Here is a 24,155-nt window from a genome sequence, read left to right on the forward strand (position 1 = left end):
CTGAAATCCGACGATATCTCCGGCGATCTCCCCCTTCTCTTACAAAAATCATGTAAGGACCCTATCCCACTCTCTTAGGTTCTATTAGTTAGGTTTTTGTGTAGTTTTGATAGATTTTTGTTAGGGTGATTGGTTAGGATTGTGATTTGGTTGTATAATAGGTTTAGAATTGTGATTTGGTTGAATAATTTGTTTTGTTGAATTGATTTAGAATTTTTTTATAATTTTTTTATTTTTTTTGTATTTATAAAATCGATTTTTGTATATAAAATCGATTTTTGTATTTTACAAAACGATTTTTCTATATAAATTCGATTTTTTGGATTTTACAAAATCTTTTTTGTATATAAATTCAATTTTTTGGATTTTACAAAACATTTTTAATATCTATAAAACTTTTTTGTGATTAAAAACTATTATTTGGGATTTAAAAATATTTTTAATATATATATATATATTATTAAAACTATTTTTTGTAATTATTAAACTATTTTTTATTTATTAAAACTATTTTTTGTTTATTAGAACTATTTTTATATATTTATTAAATATTTTTAATATCTATAAATATTTTTTTGTGGTTAAATTATTTGGGATTTTTTCTTTTTAAAAAAATTAATTTGTATATTTCTGTATTTATTAAATATATATTTTTTTAATTTACAGGTCTCATGATGATCAGACCCGGCCTCGACAGCTTCGTGGTCGTGGTGGTACGGGGAGCCAGTCTCGGGATTCCAGCCATTTTCATGACTCCCCTTTGCCAGCAAATGATGGAGAGGATGAAGAAGATGTACCCGAACGAGGTGTTTCCGGACGTGTCAGACCCGTAGTTTTTTTTTTTCCAAAAACTCGCAATGAATATATTGGAATTATATAATATGTTGGAAAAAGTTTGATGACGGATCTTGCAGACCTCGTGGCGATTAGTCATTAGACATAGAAAATTTTTGAGATCACACCACGGTTATTAAAAAAAAAAAAAAAAACTAACGCAGTAAAATATGTCGAGAAAGTTAACTGACGTGCAAAAAAAACTGAGAAGATTCCACAACAGCTCAAGGGTTAGCGAATTATTTTTTGCATAAAACATTTATTTTGTTCTCAAGTGCGACTTACTTTTATGTTCTCGTACAGGGAAAAGGGACGCGTCAGAAGTATTTGACTCTTTTTACTGCAAATTGTTAAATAAGAATTCCAAATCTCCAGATTATGATTCCGTTCTTAGCCTAAGATTTTGATTATTTTGGTTTAAAGCATACACGTAAATTTGTTGAATGGCTATTAAAACGGAAATCAATTTAGGTTAACTGAATGTTGGAATATTCATGGCACGGAGGCAGACACAACATATTAATATCACTATAATAGATTCTCGGCTCAATTTTGAAAGTGTTTTGGATTCGTTTTTCTAGAACTCTAACAAACATGATAGAATTTTTTTTGCTTAATTTAAATTTATAATTTCTAAAACTATTATAGCATAAACTTATAAAATTTAAATTGCAGTTAATAATATCATAAATATACAAATATTACATAAAATGAGTTTTAAATGCATTTATTTTGTTTTTAATTAGTTAATCATTATATTCAAAATAACATGGATAATTAATCTCATTACAATAGAAAATAATATTAAAAAATTAAGGAAAAAAAAAGATAACTGAAAATGAATCATAACTAAAAACAATAATACATAAAATAATACTTTATAAATAATGAAATAATAAATATTAAAAACAGAAAACAAAAATATCTCTATACAATTTTAGAGGAGAAATTGCCAAAAATACTACATTCATAGTAATACTTTTCATGTTTACACTAATTACTTTTAACCTCACTTTTAATGAAAAGTAAAAGACATTTAAAACCCTAGAGTTAAGTAATCTAGACTTAGGGTTTAGAATTGATGGATGGAGAAAAGTTTTTGGAATATGAAATTTAGGATTCTAATAAATATATAAAGAAAGAGAAATTGCCAAAAATACAACATTTCTAGTACAACTTTTAATATTTACACTAACCATTTTTACCATCAATTTTAATGAAGGGTAAAAGACATTTATAACCCTAGGATTAACCAATCTTTAGTTAGAGTTTGGAGTTGAGTGGTGAGGTAGAGCTTTTGGAATGTGAAATTTAGGATTTTAATAAATATATAAATAAATAGTTAAAAATATATATATTTCTTAAATAGTTTGAAAAATAATTTCGATTTTCAAAAAGAAAATTAGAAGAAAAAAATGGGAATTTGTCACAAATACTACTTTCCTAATACTACATTTCATCTATACCTTAACCAACTTTACCACTAAAATTTTAATAGGTGAAGTACCATTGTACCCTTAACTAATCAAACATAAACCTATTGTCTTTCTCCCACGATTTAAAGAGTTCCCAAATTGAACGACGAGATTTGACGACTTCGGCGATTTCTCCGGCGAGATTCGATGAATCTGATGATTTTTCCTGCGAGATTCGACGACTCCAACAATTTCTCCGGCGACGCTGACGTCCGATGAGATTTGGCGAAGACTACAAACTCAAACGAACAGAACATGACGATCTCTCACCACGAACGCATAACAAAGCTGAGAGGATAATAGTTGGTGATTTTCGTCTCTTTCTGTAGTTTCATCTTTGATTTTTCAAAATCGATCAGTTTTTGGGAAGGGAGACAAAGTTTTTCTCATGAAGTTTTCAAATCTAAAATTTATAAAACCTTATAAATTTATCGATGAAGAACATAGTGTTTATGAATGAAGACGGCTAACCACGACCATTAAGTTTTCTCGATTGTGTTTATTAATTCCGTGGAAGCTCCACTTCCACTGTTTCAATCTCCTTCTTACTTTCTCGATTCAACTTAGTTTTCGAATCTATACCAAAATCCCGCAAAAACAATCACTCAAGCTTTTGGATTTCGTTTTTGGTTTCTGCTTAGAGTAATCAAAAGAATTCTGAAAGACACTCTCTTGGATCACGAGGTGGTTCAAAGGTTGAATCTTACTATGGTCTAAAGAACCCTTCTTTATCCACTTGTAAGTCTAAATGAGACATATCCGCTTGTTTGGTAGTTGTTTCAGTGCGAGATGCTTTTATCTTTGGGTTGCTGATGAATGCTTAGTTTTGTATGTGTCTCTTGCTTCACTTTATCCATAGATGTTCCTTAATAAGAAGAAATGGGGAAAGTTTGTTAATTTGGTGAATATCTTGTAGTTTCATGGTTAACTGCGACTAGATCTGTGTATATTTACTCTTACAGTTGCATTTAACATGATCTTAGGACCTTTGGTGATATGCCAAAGAGCATATTTTTATATATTCTAAAACAGTGTGTGAATATGATGCTTTGGAACCGGAACCGTATATGAGTCGAAGAACACTAGAAATGCATTGAGGAAACACCATCGAAGCTATGTGGACAATCAAAATAAACCTTTGATAGTGTATACCATATAATTCATGACACTATTTTTTTTTTTTTTGCTTCTTTTGTACGTGAATTATTCTTCTTGAGAGGTTTCATGAACCATAATATTTTTCTTGGTGATTGCAGTGTATATATCCTTTTAGATGCTCTTAAGAAGTCTATATTTGCACTCGTAAATGGTATTTCAAGCTGGTTGGTGCTCATATTGGCTTGCACTCAAGGCAGATAAAATATAAAGTGCTTACATGTTGATATTTTAAAATATAACAGTGATACTTGAATTATAGTTATTTTGTCTTATGGTTTTACAAAAGATTGTGTTTGAGTGCATTAAAATTTTCACAGAGTTTTTCTCATCATCCAATGATGCAAAAGTATATGTTTTGCAAAGCATTTTTGTGTTGATTGTCTATTTGAGGGACTTTAGAAAAATTAACTTGTAGTCAGCCATTATAAATCAGTTTATAAACGTTTATAAATCATTTTTGAGTTCCTTATACTCATTCTGTCCAGCATTAAGTACACTGGATATTCACCCTATCAATATTCATAAACCCACCCTTATCAATTAGTAAACAAAAAATACTTAAACATTGACTTATAAACTCTTATATATTAGCGATTTTATTTTCTCGTATAAATGAATTTATGAGAATTTCTAAACTCTTATAGATATATTTAAAATCCCTTATAAATTTATTTATATACCCTTATACATTTATTTATAAACCCTTATGAATATATTTACAAACTCATAAATTTATTTATAAAGATTATAAACTCTTACAACCGATTTTATAAACTCTTATTAATATTTTACAAACCCTTATAAGACAATTATTAATACCTATTAATGATACATAATATCTTGTAAATGGTTTTATATAAATCATTATAAATATTTTTTTTTATTTCTTATTAATGATTCATAAATAATTATAATGATTTACAAAGATTTATAAGAAATTATAAATACTTATAAATAGTTTTATAAAGATTTACTTATAAATTTTTGTAAGGATTTGTAAATTATTCTAAATGATTTATTACATCTTATAAATTGTGTTATGAAGATTATCAAACTCTTATAATTTTTTTATAATTCCATATAAATAGATTTATAAACTCTTATGAATGATTTATAAATTCTTATAAATGATTTTATAAACCGTTATAAATAGTTTTATAAATATTTTAAGTGTTTATTAAACTTTTGAGATAACTATAAAAATTTATAAATATTAATGGTTCATAAAAAGTTTTATAAACTATTATAAATGGTTTTTATACAAAACTGTTTTATATAATTATATGATTGATTTTATTAACCATTATAAACAAACATGAATAGCTTTATTAATCATTGTAGATACTTTCTTCTTGCAAACACAATTGATCCATCGAAGAATACATAAATAGATTGAAAGATGGATCCGACTAAATGGTGTATTTCTTGGCATATGTGATGAGCATTTTGGTTTTGTTGAATATTAAACACTCGAAGGAGGAATGGATTGAGGATGGAGAAATGGATAAAACAGGTGCAGCTTGCATTAGGGAAGCTAGCTCTTGATAACTACTTCTCTAGAATGCTCTGATGAGAAACAAATAAAAAATCTATTGGTGAGTGCAAAGAAGTGCTCACAGTAAAAAGAAAAATTTGAGCTTTGTTACCTTAGTGTTAAACTCTTCTAGGACAGTTCCAGAGACATATCATTTAGCTCTTTTAGAAAAGCTCTAGGAACATGCTTAGTTTTTCGCTCTTCGATCCAATCTATCAACACAAATTTCGGTGATATCATTACATATAAACTATAGTTATCCAATCTTTCTCAATTTAATGCTATGAATTAGAGTTGTAAATCATTTCTTGTGTATTCATGTTTTTCCAGCAATGTCATACAACACAATAGTTATGCACACTTCTCTAAATCATGGAATCATCTTATATTATGTCCACCCTTTGGAAATAATGATAATACGAAACAACGTCTCTGACGTTGATCATTGTTTGTAGAAGAAGAGAATCTATAGCTTCAACTTATAGCCATTCTTCGTAATGTCGCAAATAAACTCCACCACTAATCAATTTTACAGTAGAGGAGGATCATCGTCATCGTCGCATCGGAATTTTTTTAAATTGACTGTAACTGAAACCCAAATTTATAAAGGGTTGTAATTTCTTAATGCAATGTTCACTATCAGAAACTCTTTTCTTTTATATGCATCTATTCAAAGATCAAGTCAAAATCAACCCTATGTGGTATTCGTAATAAAATCATAAAATTACTTGAAACCTAGATTTACGAAGGGTTATAAATTTTCAAAAAATCGATGTTCACTATCGAAACTATTTCTCTTAGATTCGACTATTAATAAGTAACTCTTTCTCTTAGATTGAAATAACAAAATCCGAGAAAATTACTTACAACTTGTGATTCCTGCTGAGGATTCGACATTTTGAGGTTTCGAGTCTGGATCTCGTCTGCTTTGTGAGAGAGAATACACTCGATCGCGTCGCCATCACTCGATCGCGTCGCCGTCGCTCGATCGCGTCGCTCGATCGAGTCGCCGTCGCTCGATCGCGTCGCCGTCGCTCGATCGCGTCGCCGTCGCTCGATCGCGTCGCCGTCGCTCGATCGCGTCGCCGTCGCTCGATCGCGTCGCCGTCGCTCGATCGCGTCGCCGTCGCTCGATCTCGTCGCCGTCGCTCGATTAGAATTGTGAGAGGGTTATTTTCGTCTTTTGTCTATTGATGATTTAAGTATTTCTGAAAATGTCATCCTTCTGAATGCATATAAGAAAAGTGATACCAAAGAAAGTGTAAAAGTAAAATTTCCCCAAAAAAAATCTAAAAAAAATTTATAAAAAATTATAATTCAAGACCATAAAATAATTTTATTATTTTATTATTTAAATATTTATTTATTATATATATAACAAATGTATAAGAGTCTTTTGCCACTTAATGAAGAAAATATTTTTGAAAAAGTATTTTTAGTGGTGGTAAACATGAATAATGGTACTAAGAAAGTGGTAAACATGATAATTCTCCATAATAATTTATTATATATATTTAGAGAACAAAGGTATAAGAGTCTTTTGCTTAATAATGTATTTTTGAAAATGTCTATTTAATGGTGGTAAACATGAATAATGGTACCATAAAAATGGTAAACATGAAAATTTTCCGTTTTAAAGCTGGAAAGAGATATATTGTTTACAAAATATACGTAATCGAAAAATAAAATATTAATTTATTAAAATCTATATTATAATAAAGTAATTAAAAGATATTTTCTGAACTAATATCAAATTGGTTATATATACATAATTTTGGTCAAAAATTCAGCAAACAGTAAATAAAACTAAAATTGATAATAATTTGAATATAGTAACCTTATTTTACGAAATTGATTATAAAAATTCTATAAAAACTAATTGAAAATCCAAATTTAACGCTAAAACTTATATATATATATATATATATATATATATATATATATATATATATAAAATCTTATTTAAGTCATAACATAGTTGATATTTATTGTTTACATAATGTATCGTGTACACAACCACATTTGAATAGTATATCGATAAACACTTTATGACTGAATTCACAAAAATAGAAATCTATGACATTGGAGATGCATAAAATTCTATAATCTAATCAAATAGAAGTTTTTTTAACTAAGTTAACAAAATAAAAAAAATTCAAACTGAAAATGCAAGAATAACTAATATTTGGGTTAAAGTTTATTTTGTATACGACTCTTCAAGTTTAGCCTTTTTTATATGTGAACATTGGCCATCAAGGAATGATGTTGTTATTATAAGATTTGTTTATCAATCATTAAAAACTTTAAAAATGCTCAAGCATAATTGCGCAAGGTCTTCACGAACTCTTCTATTATTCCATTTTCCTTTTGAAAAACAAAATTGCGCCTCCACTAGTGTGTTTTTGCTAACTAACTTGTTTACCCAATCATTATCAAAGCAAAAAAAAATTCCATTTCCGATGAATCGTCAGAGGAACGTCCCCATTCTGCATGTAGAAGATGATTATTAGTCAAATATGATGTTGCAATTCCGATAATACAAAATGGCGTCACAGAGACCGAACGAATTAAGTATAGGAGTGGATGAAAATAACATCACAATTTTTTCATCATTATTGAAGACTAAAGCTGATAGAAACAATATCCTGCAGTGTCGTCAAAGACTCAAAAGGCGATAATAATCCTTAAACAAACATTGTCCAAAAATACTAAACTAGAAAATATATAACATGAAGTACTTTGGGAAAATCGACAAAACAATCACAACTTTCAAGTTTATGCTAAAAAAATCTTCAACTCACAAACACAAGCCATTTTAAAATTTAACTTTCAGTCCGACACAAATAAATCTCATATTTTAGTTAATCAAGTCATTTCAGTTCCATCAAAAAGTCAACTGTTTAATTCCATTAGTATATAATTTTTTAATACTGATATATTTATTATTCTGTAATACAAATTAGTCATAAAATTTTTACACGAGGCGGGTACATGCAAATCCAATTTCCAATTCCTTTACATCACACAAATTAGGTTTTATTTTGCTGAATCTTGGTTTAAAAATTTAGTTATACATAGCACTAGACTATTCTTGGCATAAGGTAATCATGAAGAGCTTTGTTTGGCATTCAAGTAAAAGCTTCATATATTTCAAAAGGAATATGCGTATTTGTGGAGCTTTTGCTCTATCTCATCAAGCTTCAGACCAACAACTCTGTCTACTTCTTGTCCTCTCTTCATGAATATAACCGCAGGAAAAGTATAAAGGTTGTACTCCTTCCACACACTCTGTATGTCAATCAAACGTTATTTATAACTCAAAGCAAAATATTTTTGTTGAAATATTTTTGTTATATTCTTTAGACTTTGAGAAAGAGATAAGCAAAGACAGTTGATAAGTATTACCATTATCACATCAACATCAATTTTCACAAACTCAACATCGGTGTACTTAGCCGCTAAATCTTCAAGCTTCGGCTCAAGGAATTTACATGGTCCACACCATTTGGCCGTGAACTCGATCACCAGCTGTATGAACATGCGAATTGGATATGCATTATGATATGCTCAAACTAAACCCAATAAAATGATCAGTTGCACTGGTTCAACAGGTAGAAGTGTCTTGAATCTTATCAAGATCCTCAGTCACAAGAAAAAGTGGCTATAATTTAGATTAATTAGAAAGCGCATTAAGTAATATGTTACCAGCTTGTTTGTGTCTTTGAGAGCATTTAACTGAAATTTCCACTGATTCTCTTTTTTCATTTCCACGATAAAGGGACTGACTTTGTAAGGTGTCTGTGACTTCCTGGCACGGAGGTCGCTCAGCGAAAGTCTATCTTTTGGCGAAGAAGTATTAGCACCCATTGTCTTGCTCTATCTCTTACAGAAAGTAGCAAATAATTTGTAAGTGGAATTGCTCTCCTACTTTGAGTTGATGTGAGAAAGAGTTGGCTTTTATAACCTCAGATATTCTTGTTGTGGGCCCTAGTGGTCGTAAGAGATCACCAAATTTCACAGTACAATTTTGTTGGCTCTTAAGTTGTTATAGGTCGCCCAAAAATATTCCATGAAGTAAGCAAACAGTTTTTTATTTATTTATAATTAACTCCCAATTTAAGATCAAATTGCCTGAAATGAGTTCTTGAAGACCCCAAATTGGTAACTAAATTCTAAAGATGCTTGCCAATTTTGCTAATCCATTTAGATTGTTGTTTATATTAATCACCTGTACTAAAAATACATTGAATAAATTGCAATTATATGATATGTTGAAAAGTGTTTGGAGACCAAAATAAATTAGGAATATATTTGGTTTTATAAATATAGGAAAATAAAATGTGTCTAATATTTTCTTTTTGAACTTAGGAAATATGTCTATCTAATATCTATACTGAGAAACTTCACTGCCCTTAAAGAGAAAAAAAAACATGTGAAATTTTCACAGTTTTTTTCCTCGTAGTAAGAGATGCGTCAGAAGTATTTGACCACTTTTACTCCAAATTGTGAAAGGAGAATTCCAAATCTCCAGAATATATGATTCCCCTCTTAGCCTATATTTTGATTTAGTTTATTTTGGTTAAAGCTCCTTTGGATTTCTTATTTAATATTAAAAGGTGTAAAGCATACAAGGTTTTTTAAAAAAAGGTTAAATGAATGATGGCACGGAGGCAGGCACTATATAACCATAATAGATTCGACGCTCAATTTAAACATGTTTTGGATTTGTTATCCTAGAGTGCTAACAAACATGATAGATTCTTTGCTTGATTTGAACATATTTTGAATTTCATATTCTTAAACTCTAACGGAATCGGTATTAGAGCATTCCCAACAGAGGTTCTGAACAAATAATTTTCGTTAGGTTTCGAATTATATTTTTTCAAATTTGAATTTTTATAAAACAATTTTGATTTTTTTTCATGTTTTTTTCAAATTTTGTTTTTCAAATTTTTTTTTAAAAAAATCGAAAGTTATGTTTGAAACTATTTTTTAAAGTATTTATTTATATATTTATTAGAATCATAAATTTCACATTCTAAAAACCCTACCATATCCATAAGTCTAGACTAGTTAACCCTATAAGTATAAATGTCTTTTACTTTTTATTAAAAACAAGGGTAAAAGTATTTAATGTAAACATGAAAAGTAGTAATATGAATGTGGTATTTGTATCAATTTCCCTTCTATACTAGGTGTTTTTTTTCTGTGCTCATGTATGCATGGGTATAAATTTTATAAAAATATTAACCAAAAAATACTTTATGGTTTATAACCTTGAAATCATTTTTAATTTATATATATGAAAATTAATAAAATATTATGTTAATTATCATTTATTCTAATTATATATGTGATTCATGTATAATAGTTTGGATCAGTTAATTTTTTCATTTTTTGGTATATAGAACTGCATATATTTTAAACTGAACCAAAATAACTTAGCTCTAATTAATTAAAAACTAAAATCATTATTAGATTTCATTTAGTTTGATTCGTCCTTTTGAACTTGTAAATATATATATTTTTTAAAGTTTTGTATAAGTTGATACATGTTCTTTGAAAAAAATAGGAAACAAAAATTGTTAATGGATTCAGGATTACATTAGGAAAATAGATAAAAATATTTTGTACATTAACTACTAAAATCCATGTTTTTTTTGTCATCAACTTAAACATGCTCGATTATAATTCTATAGACTAAACGGGGAACCCATAATACAAAGGCACATAGTCTTAAATTTCATATTATTTTAAATAGTTTATAGTTTATCTTATTTAGTATTGTAATTTCACGTAAAATAATTTGATCAGTTCAGTTAGTACTTTTTAATAGTGGATTGCAGTAATATCTCTAAGTTGATTATTATAATCTATACTTTTTATCATCAACTTAAACATACTTGATTATAATTACTCTACAAACTAAACCACATAATACAAGGCCAAATATTATTTTAAATAATTTTATATTTTATCCTATTTAGTATTGTAATTTCAAGTAAAATAATTTGATGGACTCAGTTATTACTTTTTAATATATTGGATTGCAACAATATCTCTAAATTGAACAATAATTATTTTTGAGTTATAATTAGTTTAAAATATGATTAATTTTGTTAATTTTATTTAGTTTAGTTTTGATTCAATATGATAAACTAATAGTACATCTGTATCATCTTCTTAGATGTCATAGATAGAATCAGTATAGATTTCTCTACAAATCTCACCATTTGTGTATATGTTGAAGATTGACTCACTATATAGACGACGTGACATTATTATTGAATATTAATAAAAAGGAATATCTTCTTTCAATTCTTGCTACACATAGATCTTGAGAAATCTATCTCAACGGAATAATAAGACATTGATTCTTAAAGCTTCATATTTTTCAAAAGGAGTATGCGTATTTGTGGAGCTTTCCCTCTATCTCATCAAGCTTCAGACCAACAACTCTGTCTACTTCTTGACCTCTCTTCATGAATACAACCGTAGGCAAAGCATGAAGGTTGTACTCCTTCCACACGCTCTGCATTTCAATCGAACTTTATTTTATAATTCGAAGAAAATAATTTTTCCGTTATATAATTAAAACTTTGAGAAAGAGATGAAAGAAAAAGGGATTGATCAAGTAAAACCTTTAGCACATCGACATCAATCTTCACGAACTCAACATCAGTGTACTTGGCCGCTAATTCTTCAAGCTTCGCCTCAAGTGATTTACATGGTCCACACCATTTGGCCGTGAACTCGATCACCAGCTATATATGTGAACATGAAATTGGATATGCGTTACAGTGTACTCAAAACTAAACCAAATAAAATGGTAAGTTGTACTGGCTGAAGAGGTAGAACTGTCTTGAATCTTATCAAGAGAGCCTCAGTTCGAACTCCAACATTGCATTGTAGCACAAGAAGTCTCAAGAAAAAGTGGCTACAATTTAGATTTATCAGAAAGCGCATTAAGTAATCTGTTACCAGCTTGTCTGTGTCTTTGAGAGCATTGAACCGAGATTTCCACTGGTTCTTTTTCTTCATTTCCACAATTAAGGGACTAACTTTGTAAGGAGAAATCTCGTACTCGACGCCAGGTGTATGTGGCCTCCTGAAACGGAGGTCGTTCAGCGAAAATCTCTGGGTTGGTGAAGAAGTACTAGCACCCATTGTCTCACTCTATCTCTATTCAGAAAGATACAAATAAGTTTAAGTGGAATTGCTCTCTTACTTTGAGCCTAAGATGAGAGAAAGAGTTGGCTTTTATAACCTCAGATATTCGTATTGTGAGCCTTGTCACTTGTGGCCGTAAAAGGTCACCAGATTTCACATTACAGTTTTTCGTACTCTTGTTTACCATTCCATGAAGTAAGAAAACAGCTTTTCTTTTGCAAATCTACTTTCATATATAATTAACTCCCACTTTAAGATTTTTTTTAACAAACTCCACTTTAAGATCAAGTTGTCTGAAATGACTTCAGTTCTTGTATACCCCAATTTTGTAACTAGAATTCTAAAGACGCTTGCTAATTTTGCTAATCCATTTATATTGTTGTTTACTCTAATATTAATCGCATGTAATAAAAATACATTAAAAATTTTGGAATTTTATGAGGGGTTTTTTCCAAAACTAACCCACAACTTGATTTTAACCCCAAACTTATACCCAAACTTGAATCAAATGCAAAACTAACCTAAAAGCCTAGTGAAATTACAGCTCAGCCCCTTGTGACCAAACAAAAAAACAGAAGCCATTTTTACGAATATAGCCCTAGTAAATCGTCTGAGTCGTCTGAGATGTTGGAAGTCGTCTGGACGACTGAAGTGTAAGTCGTCTGGTACCGGTTTATTTTAAAAATAATTTATAAATCTTGTAAAAAAATATTTTGATGCGTGAAAAATAAAAATCAAGTAATTATAAACAGTTTTAAGTGATATAAATTAAGATATGATAAAATTGATTTGTTTTGAAGATAGATGAGTGGAAGTAGTGAATCATGAAATACTTTGGTTTATGAGTTTGGCAAACATATGTTGTAGTATTGTATGTATTGTTAGGGTTAGATTTTGGAAAACTAAAATGTTTTTTTCAAAAATTAGTTTTCACCTATATGTGTTTATTTATGTGTATAGTAAACACTTTTCAAGTTTGATTTGATTTTATGAAGTCTTTAATTAGATAATTAAGTTTAGGGGTTATGTTTAGGGTGTGGACGACTTATATTTCAGTCGTCTGTTGAATAATTTACTCGGACGACGTATATTTTAGTCGTCTGTTGAATAATTTACTCGGACGACTTACATTTCAGTCGTCTGGTGAAGAAATTAAAACAGATGACTTACATGTAAGTCGTCCAAATATTCCCGCCTAAAATTTTTTAAAAAAAATTATTTTCCCGCTTAAATAATTTAAACCAGACGACTTACTTGTAAGTCGTCTGGAAAGTCTTCTATTTTAGTTTCCCGCTAAAAATATTTAATTTCCCGCTAAAAATATTAAACTCTTCTGGACGACTTACATGTAAGTCGTCTGTTTTAATTTCTTCACCAGACGACTGAAATGTAAGTCGTCCAGGAAGTCGTCTGAGTAAAAAATATTTAATCTAATTGGATTTTTTGTCTCCCTATATAAAGAAAAATTTACACATTCTCTCTCCTCCTCTCAAATGGCTGCAACAAAAATGTAATGTTCATCATTCTAAAACTCTCCAACCTCTCTCTAATCTCTTTGACTTGAAAACACCAAACTTTATATGAATTTTTCAGTTTTGTCTCATGTATTTCTTACTAATCTATCTCTTTTACAGGTTTTTAATCAAATGGTACTCATCTTCCATTAATTTAAAGGTAAATCTATTAATTTTAGATATGTATTTTTGTGTGTTCTATAAATGTAGATTTATCTAATCTTCCACTCATTTTCTCTATTTTTAAGTCATTTGAACGTTTTTGGATATGCAGGTTTTTCAGATCTGGATTTGATATGCAGGTTTTTTAGATCTGGAAGACTTCTTGGACGACTTACCTGTTAGTCGTCTGGAAGTCGTCTGGAAGTCGTCTAGACTTCTTGGAAGTCTTCTGACAAAGTCGTCTGGACTTCCAGGAAGTCGTCTGGACTTCCAGGAAGTCGTCTGGACTTCCAGGAAGTCGTCTGGACTTCAGGGAAGTCGTCTGGACTTCCAGGAAGTCGTCTGAACTTCATGGAAGTCTTCTGACGAAGTCTCCCTTTCATAATAGATCTGAGCGTTTTGGTAAGTTCTTATGTCTGATTTTTCTTCATTTGGTAACCTCTTGTTGTATAAAGTTCTTACTTTTTTCTCAAACTAAAACTCTCCAAACCCACTCTAATCTCTTTGACTTGAAAACACCAAACTTTATATGAATTTTCCAGTTTTGTCTCATGTCTTTCTTACTAATCTATCTTTTTTGCAGGTTTTTAATTAGATGGTACTCATCTTCCACTAATTTAAAGGTAGATCTATTATTTTTAGATATGTATTTTTGTGTGTTCTGTAAAGGTAGATTTATCTAATCTTTCACTCATTTTTTCTGTTTTTAAGCCATTTGAACGTTTTTGGATATGCAGATTTTTCAGATCTGGACTTAATATGCAGGTTTTTCAGATCTGAAAGACTTCTGAGACGACTTACCTGTTAGTCGTCTGGAAGTCGTCTGGAAGTCGTCTGGACTTCTTGGAAGTCTTCTGACAAAGTCGTCTGGACTTCCTGTAAAGTCGTCTGGACTTCCTGTAAAGTCGTCTGGAAGTCGTCTGAACTTCCTAAAAGTCTTCTGACAAAGTCGTCTGAACTTCTTGGAAGTCGTCTGGACTTCTTAGAAGTCGTCTTGACTTCTTAAAAGTCGTGTGGTCTTGTCTACTCAAGTGGAATCCAAGCTTGTCTTTGTAGAGGAATGATCTATAATAGTTTTGTTTGTGGTCTGTTTTGTAAATTGCATGTCTACTCTTTTAGTTGTGAATTTTTTGTAAAATCAGTAATAATGTTTTCCAAGATGTATTAAATGTGCTAACAATGTGTTTACACATTTACAAATCAATGAAATAATAGACTTCTGTAGCCTTTTTCTTATCTTTGGATCTCTCATATGCAATAATAAACTCCAATGGCCTTTTTCTCATCTTAATAAACAAGAATGTTGGTAGCTTTATATTGATACAACATTTTAAGAAGTATTTTAACCCTTCTTCCAACTCATAACAATAGTCATCATTATTGTCTATAACAATAATACTTAAGAGATGGAAACAAACAATAGTAACTAGTCAAAGCATATCATATTTTATTATAAGTTTGCGTTGAAAAACTTAGTCAAATTTAGTAAAACTAAGGGAGAGAACATATTTTGTAAATATGAGTTTTACATATCTTGAAGTTACTTATCACTCTTAAAAATACAAGTTATTCAAAAACTAACGTAGAAGACTTAAAAACTAGCGGAGAAGACGCGGACGACTTCAATCTAAGTTGTCCAGACGACTAAACTATACGTCGTCTGGTCAACACAGAGGTTATTTTTGCAATTGACTTTGAAATCTGTTATTTCGGAAGACTGAAAAATAAGTCGTCTACTATTGTTTGGCTAAAAAAAAAACTCCAAAAAAGCTAGACGACTTACATTTCAGTCGTCATAGGTTAGTTTTGCATTTGACTGGATAATTTCAGAAGTTTGACTTTTCTGGACGACTTACATTTCAGTCGTCTAGTGAAAATTAAAATAATAATATTTTTTTAAAAGTAGACGACTTACAGTTAAGTCGTCATAGGTTAGTTTTGCAATTAAAAAAAAACTTCAAGATTTAATTATATACAGACGACTTATAATTCAGTCGTCCACGAGACGACTGAAATGTAAGTCGTCCAGGATTTACGAGGTTTGACCAGAATCTCAGAAAAAAATCCTGGACGACTTACAAGTAAGTCGTTTCGTGGACGACTGAAGTATAAGTCGTCTGTGTATAATTAAATTTTGAAGTTTTTTTTTTCAATTGCAAAACCAACCTATGACGACTTAACTGTAAGTCGTCTACTTTTAAAAAAAATATTATTATTTTAATTTTCGCCAGACGACTGAAATGTAAGTCGTCTGGGGAAGTCAAACTTCTGAAATTATCCAGTCAAATGCAAAACTAACCTATGACGACTGAAATGTAAGTCGTCTAGGTTCTTTGGAATTTTTTTTGAAACCAAACAAAAACAGACGACTTAACTTTCAGTCGTCTCAGGTTACAGATTTCAAAGTCAATTGCAAAAATAACCTCTGCGTTGACCAGACGACTTCCAGGTAAGTTGTCTACAGCCAGACGACTTCCCAAGTAAGTCGTCTGACGAACAGATCTGGAAAAAAACTCGATGTCATACCTTAAATTGGTGAGATAAGTTCCTTAGCATACATAAGGCTTCTCCAAGCACACAAAATCACAAACGAAAGTAACCCACCCAGAATCGTTAGCTTCTATGACTCTATGAACCATAAAAAATTTAGAATCAAAATCTTGGGTTTTTTTAGCTCATTGTGGAGAGAAAGTGAGAGATATGTTGTGTTTAGTTCACAAGAATGGAAAAGAAGAAGAGTAAATCGATTTTGGGAGCATTAAGAGCTTCAAATTGGTTCTTCATGGTGGTTGTGGTATTGATGACAATGGCAATCTTGTAATTACTTGAAGATGATGAGGGTGAGAGAGTAAAAATGTCATTTTCGAAAAAAAAAAGAAAAAAAAAATTGATGGCATTTTCGTAAATTATATGAACTTGTGGGGTGAATAGGGCAAAACCAATTTAAAAAAAAAAAGAGGTTAGTTTTGTGTTTGACTTTAAGTTATAGGTCAATTCTGCAAAAAGCCCATTTTATGATATCTTGAAAAGTGTTTGATTTCCAAAATAAATAAATAAATAAAGAATTAGATTGGTTTTTAAGTCTCGGAAAATAAATTATGTCTATCTATACAGAGAAACTTAATTACCGTAAAGAAAACAAAAAAAAAAACTGAGAAGATTCTTCAGCTAAGTGTTAGCTAATATTTTATTTTGTGCATAAAAAGTTTTCTTTTTGTTCTCAAGTGTGGAATATATGTGGGATCCAAAACGGAATTCAGTGAAGGCGAAATGAATGATGGAATATATGTGGCACAGAGGCAGACACAATATAACCATATAAGATTCTTTGCTCAATTTAAACATGTTTTGAATTTGATATTCTAGAACTCAAACAAACATGAAATATGTTTTGTTTAATTTAAACATGTTTTAAATTTCGTATTCTCGAACTCTTAACGGTAATAGTATGGGGAGCTCAACAACGTCGATATTACATGTTATATCATAGTATGCTATGAACCCACATGTGAATCTGTGATCGTATATATGATAAACATTGAAACAACATCGATCATCAGCGGCTTAGTTAGCGATATTATAGTATATGACTATATGCTTTGAACCCACATTCAAATACCATGGTAGATATCATAGTATGACTATATGCTATGAACCCACATGTGGTCGTCCAATTTGGTAAGAATTCTTTTGTAGACACCAACACAATCTAGTTCTTCTAGTTTGTTTAATAAAAGGGTAAAAAATTTAAGAAAAGATTACTAAAGTAAGAAGTTTCTTTTTTTTAAAGGGTTATATTTTATTATATAATTTAGTTCTTACACATTGTAAGAAACATTGTCATATGTATGATAAACATTGAAACAGCATCGATCAATTGTTGCTTTTGGAAGTCATCTCAACATCAGAATAACTCTTCTCCTCCTTGAAATCTCCCAAGCCGACCTTGTACCGGTATCCTCGAGCACAATACCAAAAATAAACCAGATTAACCACACCCAAAATCGCGATCAGATAATAGAAGTAATCCAATTTCCCCGCGTTGAGATTCTTGTCTAGCCAATCAGGACGGTCATGACCACCGGAGAATTTATGAACAACCGTGACTAGAAAACTGCTAAGATAGCTCGAACCGGCAAAGGACAAAGAGAAGAGAGCATTAGCTATGCTTCTCATGTGATCCGGAAACTGACTGTTGAAGAACTCTATCTGTCCTATTATATTCAATGCTTCACATAGTCCCATCAGAATTAGCTGTGGCGAGAGCCAAAACACGGACATGGGAGTCATACCGGTAGGATCACCGGACTTGATGGAGCGTGTGCGTCTCACTCTCTCCACGAGGCCGGCAACGATCATGGAAAGGATCGCGAAAACGATCCCTGTCCCGATACGTTGGAGGCGTGTGATACCTGATTTATGGCCGGTGATGCGGCGGAGGAACGGGACTAAAACTCGGTCGTATATGGGAAGAAAGATGCCGATGGTGAGGAGAGAGATGACGGAGAGAGAACCGGCCGGAGCCTCGAATTTAGGACCCATGTGTCGGTCCATTTTCAAAGCTTGAGAGACCGTGAATGTTCCTTGTTGTGACATTGCCATGAGTGATATTATTCCGGCCGACCAAACAGGAACTATTCGGATCAAACACTTTACTTCCTCTACTTCTTGAATGCTGCATAGCCGCCACTTGTTCGCTGGAACTCCCTCGGATGTTAGATCACCTTCTTTTATTACCGCCGCTTTATCTAGAAATCTAATTTTATGCAGTTCCAATCAATTATAGGTTAAAATACAGATATATATTAAACTTCCACTTGAAATCCAAATTATTTTCCAAAAACACACACATAATGAATAGATGACAAATTTATTTACGTTTTCTTTTGCAAGACAAATTGTAATTTTTTTTTTGACGTATGATGACATTGTTCTTTCAAATAAATATATGCACTTGATAACTAAATATTACAATTTTTTTTTTACAAATTTTAAAATTTAGTTATAAAGTGCATATTTTTATATGAAAGAAAAATGTGATCTGATCATACGTCAAAACCTAAATAACTACAGTATAAGCTCGAGAAAATTATAGATTAATTTCCACGTAAATCCATGTAATACTGGAAATTAAAACATTACTAGATGACCAAATTTATTTACGTTTTCTTTACGAAAACAATTGTAAAATTTATCTAGTGCATATATTTGCTTAGAATGAACCATGTAATCTCATACGCCAAAACGTAAACAAATATATAAAGTACCTGAATTGGTTACTTCGGTGTAACTTGTGTAAAACGCTATCTTTAACGGGAGGGTCATAGTAGGTCACTGTGCCGTCATCTTCCGCCGAGAGCTTCATCTTTCGCTTCTTACGAGCTGCCACGATAACTTGAGCGATACTGGAGAATATACTTCCTTCAGGTTTAACATAGATGTAAAGCTTCATTCCAGCGAAAAAAATAACCAGCGCACAAGCCATGAGTCCAGTAGGGATACTAAAGCCGATGATCCAGCTGACTTGATCCTGAATATACACAACGACGGTCTGTGTAATAAGCAGAACCACAGTGAAAGTCAGGTAATACCAGTTGAAGAAACTAGCCACTCCATTAACACCTTCCTCTGTTCGTTGGTCAAACTGGTCAGCTCCAAAAGGGATGCTACATGGCCTTATTCCTCCTGTCCCTATTGAAAGGAAAACGAGACCTAAGAACAGAGTCCCGAACTGGAGCTTGTTCGGACCGCTGCAACTGACTGAGTCTTTGCTAATGCATGTTGCTGGGTGGAGTTGAGGAAGCGATGCTGTGAGTGTCAATGTCACTAGTCCCTGCAGATAATTTAAAATTACTGATTAAACATTACTAAACAACTCATCATTCATTTTTGAAACTGATTCTTCATTAGTTATGATGATCAATACCTTGAATTGAATTGATATGATTGTTAGTTACTTTCGAAAATGCAAACAATAACGTGGGATAGATTGAAATTATGCGATCGAATACAAACAAGCAAACAATTAGTTAATTAACTTAACCATAGCCTTAATAAGTTTTGACTTCTCATGGTTAAAAGTAATACTGGGAAACAATATTGTGGTACAGATATTGACGTATGACATCAAATACTAACAAACAAAAAATTAATTATCTTAATTAAGACTAGCATAATTGGCTTTGACTTCACTTGATAAAATGGTGAGATTTCTTTGATTAGGTACCGAGTTGGCGACAAACTGATCACGACGTAGAACCTAATATCATTTTTTTTGTTTAACCTTAATATAATAATATGAGTAGTTAATTGTAACAATTTAAGTTCCTTAATTTAATTAACTATGAAAAACAAAAATAAAAGAAAATATAGGGGAAGTTAACAATTGTATGCGATAATAATTCTACAATAATTAGTGAAAATGACTTTAGAAAAGAAAGTATCTTAGGTTACGTCATTGTGATTGACCAAATCTACACATCTTTACTTTCAGTTAGCTATATCATTTGGAAATTCAATTATTGGCCATTTTCATTATCAAATCGACCACTAGTGCATTTTCTTCCTTTACACCCTTCTCTTTATTTCCAAGATAAAACTCCGTTCCATTAGAGGATTTGTTTACTCGAAACTGTGTTACCAATTAATCAAAGTTATTTTATTCGAAAATAGTATCTTAAAAACAACGTTTTCTGTGAGTAGCAAAAAAAAAAAACGTTTTCTGTGAGATAAATATAGTTTTCATATAAGGCTTTTTGGGTTTTTGTTTATATGATTCACATTATACATCGACCTTATCCCTCTTGATAACGTGGTCCCTCTATGTTTTCATGCTTTTACGTACAATACAAGAGCAATAGCTAGAAGCAAAATACTATACATGGGCACTAAATATTAGAAGGTTTTTAATTGGTATTATAGCTTTGGTTGAATATTTTCATATTATATAAAAGTTTGTCCTAACGTGGTGACCTTATGCACCAAGTACCATATGTATCTTCACCACAAGATCATATATAGAGTAATAATATAACCGTGTTACAAAAAAAGAAGTAATAATATAACCATTTTTCTAAATGTGATAAATTTAACTTCTACCTAGAGTTAGTATCAGTTGATAAAGTTACTATTACTAATAATACTCATACGTAGTGTGTATTTGTAGACACATTAGATAAGAATTTCAGATAAATAAGAAATAAATACGTACGAGGAGGGTGGCGAATGACGCGAAAGCGATGGTCTTGAAACGACCGACGTAAGCGTCTGAGATAAAAGCGCCGACGAGAGGTGTGAGATTGGTGAAACCAAACCAAATGTTGATGACATTTGCAGCTTTGACTTGTTCTAAATGGAACACTCTGGTTAGATACACCATGAAGTTTGACAACAACCCAATCGTTCCCAGTCTCTCAAGCGTTTCATTTCCTGTTTCAAGCCATATATATATTAGTGTACTTCTATTTTAAAATTGTCAGAAAATTTAACAAATAAAATGCGTTTTAAAAATAAGGAAAATGAAAGATATATGCTTAAAAAGTTACAGTTTTTCCCCAAATTTAATGCTACAGTTTTCTTACCGTTTCCATTATACGAGTGTCAAACGAGATGGACGAGTGTCAAACGAGATGGACGAGTGTCAAACATGTAACATATGTAATATGAGATAATTCTTCGGAGAAAAAAAAACATAAAAACAAAATTATTATAACTCTTGGTGGTGAGTTCGTGTTCCGGTTCGAATATTTTCAGATTTCAGGTTATCGAGGTTAAATATTTTAATTCTATTTGAATATTTCTAATTTTTTGGGCTCAGTTTGGTTTGGTTTGGATAATCCGTTTAAAACTATTTTTATAATGTAAAATTCATATATAGTATACAGTTTTCAGAATCTAAAGATAAAAATAATATGTGACATGTAGTTGAAATTAAGGACATGTCAAGGATGAAGTTAACTAAAAAATAAACTACGTTCACGAACCAAAAATAGATATACGTACCTAAAATGAACGTGACGGCTCTCCAGCCTCCACGCTTTTTCTCAACCTTCTCAGCATCCGAAAAAGAATCAGACGGGCTTTCTTGATTGTACGAATCAACAGCATCCATCTTCGGCTGCGGTGGTGAAGAACCGTCCCTTCCATCCATCAAAACCATCTCTAAGATGTATACAGGTAAAATACTCTAACTTCGATTTAAAGGGTGGAACTAATGTTGGGAGATTTGATTCTCACTTTTTGTTGTATATCTAAATAAATAAAGGCAATCACATTAAGTGATTGATAAATGTAGAGAGTGGGCTTATCACTCGTACACTTTTTCTCTATTAGAGGCTTTTTGGGGAGTAATGTGGAAGTGTGTGTACATATGTATATATAAGGGAGCGAGGAGATACAGAATATTATATGGTGGGTGTGGGTGATAATATAATAACACCATTTATAAAGTGTTATTATAGAAAAAATATTTTAGAACATCTCAAACATTTTTATTTTATTTTAAATATTATTATTAAAAAATCTATTCCAATTCAGTTGTGTAATAAAATGATTTGATTCTAAATTAAATGAATTAATAGAATTTATGCTTAGAATACAAATAGATACAACCACTAATTCAAAGTATTTATTAAAGTGGATTTTATTTTTTGTTTTAGTAAGTAGTAATATATCGGAGATTTGTTTCTTACATCGTACGTACTAGACTACTAGTATTGTTCTACGTATTCTGAACCTTCCATATACTTTTTTTTTTACTAAAGAGGAAGATTTATCTGGAAGGTTCATCGTAGTCAAAAAAATTTTGGAAATCTGTTTTTTTAGAGCAAAAAAATGGTAACTATGTCCCTTTAGACTAATTTATACTACTTTATGTCCTATTAGACTAATTTTTTTCCAAAATGGCAATAATGCCCTTAAAATTATAATTTTTTTAAAAAGATATATATTGAGTTCGACAAGGGGGATCGATCGATCCCACTTTACAAGTTATAGTGGATCGATCGATCCCGATCATTATTCAGAACAAAAAAAAACGCGAAATATATATTGATCGACATGGTCCATTTCACTCGATCGGCGAAGGTCGATTTACACAGATCGACCGATCTGTAAGAATAGATCGATCGATCCCGTGCCGAGGAAAGAATCCCAAATCGATTTTTTTGCTTTTGTATGATTATATCCGGATTGATTCCTACTTGATTTGAACCGACCAAGCATGATTTCAACTCTTTAAACTCGATTTCACTGGGATAGACATGAATCATGGTAGATATAATGTGAAAATTTTGTGAAAATTTTGTGAACAATCAATGGAATATAGAAGACGGCGAAGAAGGTTGCCAAGGTTTTTTTGTCGCCTTTTTTTGTTCCTTTTTCGTTTTTTTTTTTTAAAAATCGATTTTTTAAAAAAATATAAAAGTGAATATTCTCAAATATTTTGTTTCCATATTTTTAGGAACCGATTTCTTATCCGTAGAATACAACTAATATGTAGAAATCAGTTTCTACAGTTTTTTAGAATTATAGTAATGTTTAGAATTTGATTTCTACATGTTTTAGATTTATAGTAAATCTGTAGAAGTCGGTTTCTACATGTTTTAGAATTAGATTAATGTGTAGATTTCGATTTCTAAGAATTTTATAATGGTAGGTTAAGCGCGGAATGTGTATTCTACATATTTGTAGAATACTCCTATTTACGTAGATCACGTATTCTAAACATTGTAGATTCAATGAAAAAAGTAGATTTCGTTTTCTACTTCGCAGAATGTCATTTCTACTTTTTTCAGAACATAATCTGAAATTTATAAATTTAACTTTTTTTATAACTGGAAAATATACCATTAAGTTCATATAGGTATTTTAACAAATGTTACTATTTTTTCAATTTTTTTTTGTTTGTAAAACTATTTATTAAAATTATTTTAATAAATATGAAAGGGTATTATAGGAAAATATGACATAAAATATAGATTAGTCTAAAGGGACATAATTACTATTTTTTTACTCTAAAAAAACAGTTTTCCCAAAAAAAATTAACCTTCTATATTAATGTTCCACAGAAAAAAAAAAGATATAGATTGGATTGCGGGGGTAAATTACATCAAACACCCTAATTAAACTTTGTTACTTTTTACAATAATCAAACAAATTTACTATCCAATTTAATACTTTAATTAATCATTTTTATTTAAAACAAATTTGTTTTAACCACAAATATTAATAAATTTCAAATAAATTTAAAAATCTTTAAAAATCTCCTCTTAATATTTAGTTTTAGGATAGAAGATAATTAAATTTAGA

The 24,155-nt window shown here is 30.7% G+C and overlaps 3 protein-coding genes across 4 annotated transcripts; all 3 read right to left on the reverse strand.

The window, feature by feature from the left end:
• Positions 1-7,131: 7,131 nt before the first annotated feature.
• LOC106449850 (thioredoxin H8) lies at positions 7,132-9,000 on the reverse strand. The gene is made up of 3 exons (XM_013891530.3): positions 8,707-9,000; positions 8,407-8,529; positions 7,132-8,289 (listed from the first exon to the last, which is right to left on the reverse strand). Exons 1-3 carry the CDS (start codon positions 8,866-8,868, stop codon positions 8,152-8,154), a joined length of 423 nt encoding a protein of 140 aa, XP_013746984.1. The 5' UTR covers positions 8,869-9,000; the 3' UTR covers positions 7,132-8,151.
• A 2,265-nt stretch (positions 9,001-11,265) lies between these two features.
• LOC106449851 (thioredoxin H8) lies at positions 11,266-12,678 on the reverse strand. The gene is made up of 3 exons (XM_013891531.3): positions 11,983-12,678; positions 11,643-11,765; positions 11,266-11,533 (listed from the first exon to the last, which is right to left on the reverse strand). Exons 1-3 carry the CDS (start codon positions 12,166-12,168, stop codon positions 11,396-11,398), a joined length of 447 nt encoding a protein of 148 aa, XP_013746985.1. The 5' UTR covers positions 12,169-12,678; the 3' UTR covers positions 11,266-11,395.
• A 4,947-nt stretch (positions 12,679-17,625) lies between these two features.
• On the reverse strand, positions 17,626-22,233 carry LOC111198162 (protein NRT1/ PTR FAMILY 2.13-like). Of its 2 annotated transcripts, none has more exons than XM_022704148.2 (4): positions 21,849-22,233; positions 21,058-21,275; positions 19,115-19,680; positions 17,626-18,603 (listed from the first exon to the last, which is right to left on the reverse strand). In XM_022704148.2, exons 1-4 carry the CDS (start codon positions 22,003-22,005, stop codon positions 17,721-17,723), a joined length of 1,824 nt encoding a protein of 607 aa, XP_022559869.2. In that variant the 5' UTR covers positions 22,006-22,233; the 3' UTR covers positions 17,626-17,720. The 2 variants fall into 2 exon arrangements, with proteins under 2 accessions (XP_022559869.2, XP_048616079.1); XM_048760122.1 differs by lacking the exon at positions 21,849-22,233 and adding an exon at positions 21,428-21,825.
• Between the last annotated feature and the right edge of the window lie 1,922 nt (positions 22,234-24,155).

The sequence above is a fragment of the Brassica napus genome, chromosome C6 (assembly GCF_020379485.1).
Source record: "Brassica napus cultivar Da-Ae chromosome C6, Da-Ae, whole genome shotgun sequence".
Taxonomy (NCBI): domain Eukaryota; kingdom Viridiplantae; phylum Streptophyta; class Magnoliopsida; order Brassicales; family Brassicaceae; genus Brassica; species Brassica napus.